The 10,051-nt window shown below is 41.7% G+C and overlaps 2 protein-coding genes across 2 annotated transcripts; one reads left to right on the plus strand and one right to left on the minus strand.

Moving 5' to 3' along the window:
* The first annotated feature begins 1,161 nt into the window (after window positions 1–1,161).
* LOC310866231 (glutathione S-transferase 3-like) lies at window positions 1,162–5,078 on the plus strand. Its single transcript, XM_083775727.1, has 7 exons — window positions 1,162–1,363; window positions 1,471–1,573; window positions 1,677–1,728; window positions 2,195–2,327; window positions 2,428–2,569; window positions 3,726–3,851; window positions 4,699–5,078. The coding sequence occupies exons 2-7, from the start codon at window positions 1,487–1,489 to the stop codon at window positions 4,834–4,836; spliced, it is 678 nt and encodes a 225-aa protein (XP_083631853.1). The 5' UTR covers window positions 1,162–1,363; window positions 1,471–1,486; the 3' UTR covers window positions 4,837–5,078.
* Window positions 5,079–5,231: 153 nt separating this feature from the next.
* On the minus strand, window positions 5,232–6,898 carry tmem14a (transmembrane protein 14A). The gene is made up of 5 exons (XM_083775728.1): window positions 6,828–6,898; window positions 6,210–6,292; window positions 5,988–6,089; window positions 5,768–5,855; window positions 5,232–5,644 (listed from the first exon to the last, which is right to left on the minus strand). The coding sequence occupies exons 2-5, from the start codon at window positions 6,283–6,285 to the stop codon at window positions 5,602–5,604; spliced, it is 309 nt and encodes a 102-aa protein (XP_083631854.1). The 5' UTR covers window positions 6,286–6,292; window positions 6,828–6,898; the 3' UTR covers window positions 5,232–5,601.
* Between the last annotated feature and the right edge of the window lie 3,153 nt (window positions 6,899–10,051).

Consider the following 10,051-nt stretch of genomic DNA (forward strand, 5'->3'; position numbering starts at 1 on the left):
TATCTATTGGAGTCTTGGACACTGTATTATTAGTATCCTAATACAGTCACATCACCTGATATTACAATTGAAAAGTAAGGCAGACTGCCACGTGCAGTGCCTCATTTGGATGTGTTTGAAGTCTTGGAGCTTGACTTCCCTACGTTTCTCCTACAAATGGGCCTTGAGCTTGTTTGGAGGTTCTAGCAGGGGAGTGCAGCTACTGGTATACCAACGATGCGCGCCGGGGAGCACGTCCTCTGACACCGAGCGCGGAGCTTCGGGAGGGGACACATATGGAGCGGTGAGGGAGGAAGGGGACACCCGCCTAGCCAGCCAGATCAGCCGAATCAACCCTAGCGATCAATGGGGTGACAGATGTCGCAGCCAGATCGCCCTCACATCCGAACAGTACTAAGCCGCCCGCAGTTACTTATACTTGACCATTTTCTAACCATTCAGAGGCACGGTTTTATTGACTATTTCAAACATCCATACCGCCACAGCTAAATGTATGCATTGCCCATTTGCTTGTTTACAATGTTAAATGTAGCTTTATAATAATATTTATTTAACCATAACGTAGTTCAACAGCAGTATGTCCCATAATGCCTTGTTAAAATGTTAATGAGTATGTTTTGGTTGGTTACCAACATCACATGGACGAGACTCCGAGACCAATCGGCTATGGACCAAAGCCCCATGTGATCCCATTCCCTGCACGTGGACCGGCTACATGTGGACTATGATCAATTCACTTTGTAGGCTGCTGATCCGGTCTGGGGCTGGAGCGGATACGTAAACGGTACGCGTGCATGAATGTGTGTGGTGCAAACCCAAACGTGCAAACTAGCAGATGCAGTAAGACGGGCACTAGACATTATAGTAGACAGGATCTGAGCGGTAAGCAGTAGCCTGGTAACCTGACTCTGCCAGATGGGGGCGGTATTGGGTAACCATGTTCCCCAACAAATTTGTGTAGCAAGCTTTTTGGATCTGGCAGCGTCAGGTTAGTAGCCTGGCCGCCTGTCGCAACGGGTTGTGCTTATAACCACGCCCCCGGGCAAGATATGTTTACTGAGGTTAAGGTTAGGGTTAGGTATAGTTTTACTGAGGTTAAGAGCAGCCTTAACAGATCAACCGGGGCTTTCCACGGGTACTGCTATCAATGCTGCTGAAAGCCTGTCGATATGCCTCACCAGGTTAATGTCTTATTCCTAGGTTAATGGGGCATGTGATCGAGTGACGACGGTGTTCTTTCTGTATTGGCCAATATCTTGTACCTCCCTGCCCCTCCCCTTGGACATTGTCCAAATTTTGACAATTGTTCGTTTGTTTTGCGGTTCATTTTTACCATTTACTTTTCCACGACTCACTCACCTCAGTAAGTATTAGTGTCTGTTCTTAAATATAATAGTAATAAAATCGTAGTGAAGCATGCATTGATTAAGGAAACATGATCAGCATGAGCATCTCTTAACCTTTCTACAGATTTCCATTTCCAACAATGGCAGAAAAGGTTGTGCTGCATTACTTCAATGGGAGAGGGAAGATGGAGTCAATTCGTTGGCTTTTGACAGTTGCTGAAGTTGAGGTAACACGGGGAAATTAAGCATTTTTCTCTACAGTAATGGCTACAAATGTTTCTACATTAGTGATTGTCAATGTTATTTATGTGTTGTCAATTTCATGTACAGTTTGATGAAGTGCTTTTGACAACTCGTGAACAGTATCTCAAACTTTCGGGAGGTAAGTTCGTTATACATGAGTACTGTATATTCTACAATTAGGTATATAGGCTACTCTATTATGTCAAGCACGTATATGCTACTATATTGACTATTACTGATACATTGCACTTGATTCGTCGTCTCAAATGGTAAATGACTCACACGTACTTTGGTCCCAGAATGAAAGTAAAGTATCATCATGTACTGATTACAATACAGATTAGATGTAAATAAATAAATAAATAAATAAATAAATAAATAAATAAATAAATAAATAAATAAATAAATAAATAAATACGGATACTCAGAATGAGTATTACACATAAGGGTGCATACTGCATACAGTTGGATACATAAAAGGTAGGCTACCTCATGTATCCGATTTCATAAAGGTAGGCTACGTCATGTATCCAATTTCATCACCCTCGATGTGTGACTGAATTTCCTGGATGAATAAAGTGCGTTCTTATTTAATCTTATTTTAGATGGAGATCTCATGTTCCAGCAGGTCCCCATGGTGGAAATTGATGGCATGAAACTTGTTCAGACAAGGGCTATACTGAATTACATTGCAGGAAAATACAATCTTGATGGGAAGGACCTCAAAGAACGTGCAATGTATGACTAATTTCATGTATTTATATTATTTTCGTATTGTACTTTTTTTTAGCTCAGTCACAAAATGTGTTTGTATTTTATTAATATGTTGTTCCTTTAGGATCAACATGTACTCAGAAGGATTGAGGGACCTCATGGAAATGATTATGATACTGCCCTTCACGCCACCTGCAGATGTTCCAGCTAAGTTGGAGACCATTCAATCTAAAGCAACAGAGCGCTACCTTCCTGTGTTTGAAAAGGTACAATTAGAATTACAGCAGCAAATTGATTGCTTGCTTCAGTTCATATGACAAATGGCAAACATTTTTGCTATGAATTCTGTAGAAACTAGAAAGGTGCATCGGAGCAGGCAACCAGTGTGAACTAGAAAAAGTGCCCTTCTGGGCACAGGTCTCCACCGAGGATAGGACTGTGTGAGATGTTTGGCAAAATATTTAGGATTAATATAAACATGTTTCTTTTTTGCAACAATTTTCTTCATTTTGTTGAAGAAATGCAGAGCCAGATCACTCATAGCATCTCTGAGTTATAGCTAAAAACAGAAATTGGCCTGTTATAGCGCCACCATGAGGCTGATTTGGAAAAGAATGAGTGCCATGTCGTCCTCTGCCTAGTGGAAATGTGTGTGTATAATTTCACGGAAATTGCACACTGTTTGATTTGTGGCATTTTGTTCTAAATGGACCAATCATGTGAGCTTTGGAAGCCAATCTTAGCCAATCAGGATGGAGGATGGAAGATGGGAAATGGTGCAGATCCGTGTTGATCACATGACTATGGAGATAGTGTATACCGAATTGTGTGATATATGGATAAAATGTGGAGTAATCTACAGAAATGTGTTTTGCCTAAATCGGCCTCATGGTGGCGCTATAACAGGCTGTTGAAGAATATTCGGGGCATCCAGGGAATGTGTGTGCAAAGTTTGGCATGGATCGGGCCAACGGTGGCAGAGATTAGCGGGTAACGGACGGAAGGAAGGACCGACGGACACACGCACGCACACACAGACGGAGTGCAAAACATACTCTCTCCCCATGCCTTCGGCCTGGTGGAGACAATAATTAGAAAAAGGAGGTCCCGCACACTGTCTTCACTTATTAGCAGAGGACCAGAGGTCCTCACCTCTCTGAGTTCCTATACTAACCATTACCTGTTGCTTTTGTAACCAGATACCTGATGAAGGTATATATAAACTAATATACTGCTATATAAGTGAAGACAGTGTGCAGGATGCTATTTTTGAATTAAAATACAATCAAACTTTATTTTGTATTGTTGTTAATTTTATTATTATTATTTTGTCCAATGGGAGACTAGGGTTAGCGTTGGAGCTGTCCCTGGAATTATGAAGTTCTATTAACTACGGAATATTCTGTATCACACTTCTTAAAGGCACTCTCTGGCCCCATACACCTGGTGGGAGGACAATTAAGCTGTGCAGATGTAGAGCTGCTTGAATGCACTCTGATGCTGGAGGAGAAGTTTACTGGAATTCTCTCTCAGTTCCCCAATGTCAAGGTAGGCTAAACTTTTGCTGAATTTATGTATGTATATAGAGTATATAGAGGCTCTGTGTGATCTTATAAGTTTTGTCTATAATTGCATTGGTATGTCACAGCATTTGCCCTTTCCTGGTACCCTATGAACAATATTGAGTCTTCATTGTCAACCTTTGTTAAGGTGATGACAGTTGGCACCTGTATTCATATTCATTTGGACTCGACTGCATCATACAATATTAAATTTATACCTCACTTCCCGTTATCTTATCACAATGCTGAGGAAGACATATTGGGCTGTATTTTGCGTGTCTTAAGTATCAGGTCTTATTACTTAACTTAAGACCTGGAGGCGTGATCAATGCCATTTGGCTATTCTGAGTCTCCAAAGAGCATTGACCACGCCTCCAGGCAACGGCGTCAACTTCAGGAGTGCTTGAGGGCACAAGCACCCACTGACAAAATAATAAGCCAAAAAGCACCCGCTGACTGAAGGCTGAAGCTCCCCTCCCCCTGGTCATTTTGTCACGTAGGCACACACCTTTACGGTGTTCACAGAACAGGTATTGTAAAGAGCCATTTCAGAAAAACTGAAAAGGGTGCTGTCTATTTCCTTACACCTTACTGCAATGAAAAGATCACATAAAAAAAAAAAAAAGCAGAGGCATACAGTACATCTAGTTTAGGAATTGGTATTTGTAGCAATGACATCAACATCACTACATATAGGATACCTAGCTTTTCTTTAATTTGTACACAATGCACTTCTTTGTAATTGTATACAACAGTCTGAAATTGAGAAAGTTTAAATGTCCTGTTTATAAAGATAACTACCAGTGTAAATGAACTGTTGTCCTTCCTTGCAGTCTTTCCAGGGTAGGAATATTACCTTTAAACCAGCCATCACTCGATTCCTGCAGCCAGGCAGCAAGAGGAAGCCTCAACCAGATGAAGATTATGTAAAGACTGTTTTGGCAGTGTTCGATGTCAAATTTCTCCGCTAACTGATGAGAATCAGCTATATGCTTCTAAATAATTAACAATATGCTGTGCCTTGATTTTATAATTGCATACATTATGCAATTATAATGTGTAGGACATATGGACCAATTATTATTCTATTTCCTCTGTATCCCATATTGTTTTATATCTGCACACATGTACAATGTATTACGAATCACATGAGTTTAGTCACCTTTGCACACAATGGCTTTTTACAATGGCATTAAAGTTTTAAGCATCTCAACTTTATTCTTCTTTCATTTTGAAATGTTAGTGCACGGATGATCGTGTAATATTTGAATATATCTTTTTAATGGTATTTCAGCAGTAGTTTAATGGCCTATATTCCTATAGTCATAAAATAGCTCCTACTGCATATTGCAGTATGGTGAAGACTAACACCATGTCCTATCACACCATACACACTTACTGTACTTCTGTAGTAATACAACATATGTATTGTAAACACATTATTTAAGGTAACGAATCGTTCATGTTCACATCTGTCAAAATGTAAACAATTTTGTTAGATTTAAAAAGCAATAGTACTGCACAAAAGCAACAGCGTGCACTTGCAGAACATTTAACCACTTTCAACCTGGTGTCCCCATTTTGGCTTACGTTCTTAAAAACCTTTCAGAAATACAAAAAGTAGCAGATCTGCAAGCTCATAACGCATCAAAATGACACTGGAATGCCTCTGTTATGTGGTTGTTGGTATCCTTTGTAGTGGCATAGCCCCATGTTTTGGTCAATGTTTTTTTCCTTCAGGCTATAATCAAGAGAAGCAGTCGTAAAACCATCAGCAAACTGTAAGAAAGACAGTTATACAATGATCAGAACTGTAAATATCAAACAATACAATATAATTTTATGACACATAAATGATTAATTGAATCAATCAATGTTTGTCAGACCTTTTACATTACTGACCTTAGTCCTGCCATAATGCCAGCAGGCATTAATTTTCCTGATTTCTTGAATCTCATTCCCATCACAACTGTGAGTATTCCTGAGGCAACTGAAAAAAGGAAGAAGTGATGATACTGTCCTTCAGTTTACATTAATACAATTATTGGCATTCCACATATTAAAAAGTCGTGATATTAAAGTGGGCTCAGACAGTTATAGCCTACTATACAGGTATACTCACATAGAGAGACCTTGATGTCATTTGGGTCATTAGAGATGTTGTAGGCGCCATATGCAGATACAACACCAAAAAATAAGCCAGCTATCAATGACATCACACTACCTAAAAATGAATTCCAAAAAGAGATATTACATATTAATGACAACTTCATTTCATGTGGTTATTTATGCAGCATGGAGTCCACAGTTGAGCACTGTCCAAATGTGTTAACTTAGTTTCAACCTTTTTTCTTGTATCCCACATATCCTCCCAGTCCCAGTGCTATGGCATAGCTGAATCCAAGCCAGTCAATTGCCATCGCTGAGCTGTAGAATAAGAGTGAAGTTGACCAGCAGGTGTTTTCATTCATGTTATTAAAGTGTTCTGTATTGCTTGACCAGTGTAGTGACCACATCTCTTAATTCTAAAAACAATTTTAGCTTATACATTGAAATAACTGACAAAGTTTTACAAACCATGCTATTCTGTAGATGATCGTGTTGTAAACCTATAGCATATATGCTAAATATGATTAGCCAAACATGTCTGAAACAAACTATAGGGCAGGCTATCTACAATACTAGACATAGTTATTTCCAAATTCGTGATTGATTATGGTTTTTAACATGTTTGCAAGTAGGCTATTTGGATCAATCGTTAATTGTTACATCGTAATAATAACTCATCGTTTTTTGTAATAATATATAAAATGAACCGTATAAAATTTAAAATAAATATGATATAGGCTATTTGGCACTGCGACACTGCAACATATCCATAAATAACTTAAGCATATACTTCACTAATTGTAGCCTATTTTCGTATGTATAATGAGTTGAGGACAATAGGACATAGGCCTACCTTAAACTCTAGTTTACGTACAAACACGACGTTTCTGATCTGCTGTGCTCCTGCAGCACTAGACCAAGAAGGGCAGCGTCTAGTGAGCTAATCTAGTGAGCTAATTTAAGACTTCCGGTGGACGATCTCTTCAAAATAAGAGTACACTCTAGAGTATTGAAAAAAAGTTTAATTTGCACATTAAAACTACAAATTAAGCATTTAAATGATGCTATATGATGCTATAAGACACACATTATGTTTCTGTGTAAGAATAAGTAATTAAATCCTTATAATAATAATAATAAAGTTATCTAAATGGATAAATGCTATTCACTGGAGTGCATGGACTTTATAAAGTGGACACTGGACAAAAGACGGCTCCGCAAGGCAACTATCTGGACATACCCACGCGTTCGGGGAGATGTCCTATACCACACCCCACTCTCCGCTAAGCGAGAGAGGTGTAAAATTCACAGCAGCAGACCTTCTACTGGGGTCAAGGCTGACAAAAAGTACCGTTTCCGGACCCAGAATGGACACTGGACAAAAGACGGCTCCGCGAGGCAACTATCTGGACATACCCACGCGTTCGGGGAGATGTCCTGTACCACACCCCACTCTCCGCTAAGCGGGAGAGGTGTAAAATTCACAGCAGCAGACCTTCTACTGGGGTCAATGCTGACAAAAAGTACCGTTTCCGGACCCAGAATGGACACTGGACAAAGAGGCCTCCGCGAGACAACTATCTGGACATACCCACACGTTCGGGGAGATGTCCTCTACCACACCACACTCTCCGCTAAGCGGGAGAGGTGTAAAATTCACAGCAGCAGACCTTCTACTGGGGTCAAGGCTGACAAAAAGTACCGTTTCCGGACCCAGAATGGACACTGGACAAAAGACGGCTCCGCGAGGCAACTATCTGGACATACCCACGCGTTCGGGGAGATGTCCTGTACCACACCCCACTCTCCGCTAAGCGGGAGAGGTGTAAAATTCACAGCAGCAGACCTTCTACTGGGGTCAATGCTGACAAAAAGTACCGTTTCCGGACCCAGAATGGACACTGGACAAAGAGGCCTCCGCGAGGCAACTATCTGGACATACCCACACGTTCGGGGAGATGTCCTCTACCACACCACACTCTCCGCTAAGCGGGAGAGGTGTAAAATTCACAGCAGCAGACCTTCTACTGGGGTCAAGGCTGACAAAAAGTACCGTTTCCGGACCCAGAATGGACACTGGACAAAAGACGGCTCCGCGAGGCAACTATCTGGACATACCCACGCGTTCGGGGAGATGTCCTGTACCACACCCCACTCTCCGCTAAGCGGGAGAGGTGTAAAATTCACAGCAGCAGACCTTCTACTGTGGTCAACGCTGAAAAAAGTACCGTTTCCGGACCCAGAATGGACACTGGACAAAGAGGCCTCCGCGAGGCAACTATCTGGACATACCCACACGTTCGGGGAGATGTCCTCTACCACACCACACTCTCCGCTAAGCGGGAGAGGTGTAAAATTCACAGCAGCAGACCTTCTACTGGGGTCAATGCTGACAAAAAGTACCGTTTCCGGACCCAGAATGGACACTGGACAAAGAGGCCTCCGCGAGGCAACTATCTGGACATACCCACACGTTCGGGGAGATGTCCTCTACCACACCACACTCTCCGCTAAGCGGGAGAGGTGTAAAATTCACAGCAGCAGACCTTCTACTGGGGTCAAGGCTGACAAAAAGTACCGTTTCCGGACCCAGAATGGACACTGGACAAAAGACGGCTCCGCGAGGCAACTATCTGGACATACCCACGCGTTCGGGGAGATGTCCTGTACCACACCCCACTCTCCGCTAAGCGGGAGAGGTGTAAAATTCACAGCAGCAGACCTTCTACTGTGGTCAACGCTGAAAAAAGTACCGTTTCCGGACCCAGAATGGACACTGGACAAAGAGGCCTCCGCGAGGCAACTATCTGGACATACCCACGCGTTCGGGGAGATGTCCTCTACCACACCCCACTCTCCGCTAAGCGGGAGAGGTGTAAAATTCACAGCAGCAGACCTTTTACTGGGGTCAACGCTCAAAAAAGTGCTGTGCCTTGGGGCATTGACAATTATTTAATTAACGAATTAAATAACCTTATTTTATTCTGAAGGCAACCGGATGTCTTAAATTAGCTAGCTCTCAGACAGGAAATTCTAAATTAGCTCATAAGACGGAGCCAAATATCTGTCTGAGAGTGGAGCCTGCCTGGCAAATTACATGGGGGGTCCTTTTTGTGGGCTTGGCCGAAAGTGGGCGTTACCAAAAGGTGGGCGTGGCCATGGCCGCCAGAAGTCTGTCAGATTTTGACAGCTTCAAATTAGTGTTAAACATAATATAACCCAATTGACTCCAGTCCTCTCTGTTTAATATATCTATAATGAAACTATATAAACTATGCATATACCATGAAGTGCTATGACTACTAGCTCTGGTCCATAGCTCTAATGCGTTTCATTTAGAGCTATGTTACTCTAAACTTCCCCGCTCGCATGAATGCAGACCAGCCTCTACTCTTTGGCGTAAATAAAAAGAACGTTTTTGCTACACATAAAAACAAAGGCGAGTTGTGTCATTAGAAAGCCTACTTTGGTAATTGGTTCTAGTTCTAGTGAACAGAAATAATAAATAAATAGACTTGGTAACCTAACTGTAGGGAGTGCAAACACATTAAAGAACCTGGGGGTTATCATCTATGAAAAGGCAACACAATGAGCAGAAAATAAAAATGAACCATGTAAATACAACAAATTGAGCAGAGCACTGCAGGGAGTTGAACCCCATTCCGGTAAACCAGAAGTACCACAACCAGTGCCTTGGTTTTTGTTTTGTTTTACGAGGTCCATTCGTTGAAATGTAAATGTTGCATTGCAACGGTAAAGTAATTTCACAATTGACATTGTAGGCAATAATTAATAACGGTATGGCACCAGGCCAAAGCCATGGGGATAGAGTATGTTTTGCACTCTGAGTGAGTGTGTGTGTGTGTGTGTGTCCGTCAGTTTGTTAACAGCTAATCTCCAGCACCATTAACCCGGTCGATGCCAAATTTTGCACACACACTCCCTGGATGCCAACGATGAACCTCTGTCCCAAATTTTCCAGAACGGCCTGTATAGCACCACACATTTTTGTATGCCCTCCGAGACTATGGACTATAGCCTTTCGCTTTTCCGCGATTTAACCTTTTTTCAAATCGT

This window comes from Protomyctophum parallelum (genome assembly GCF_964188405.1).
Source record: "Protomyctophum parallelum genome assembly, chromosome: 10".
Classification (NCBI taxonomy): Eukaryota; Metazoa; Chordata; class Actinopteri; order Myctophiformes; family Myctophidae; genus Protomyctophum; species Protomyctophum parallelum.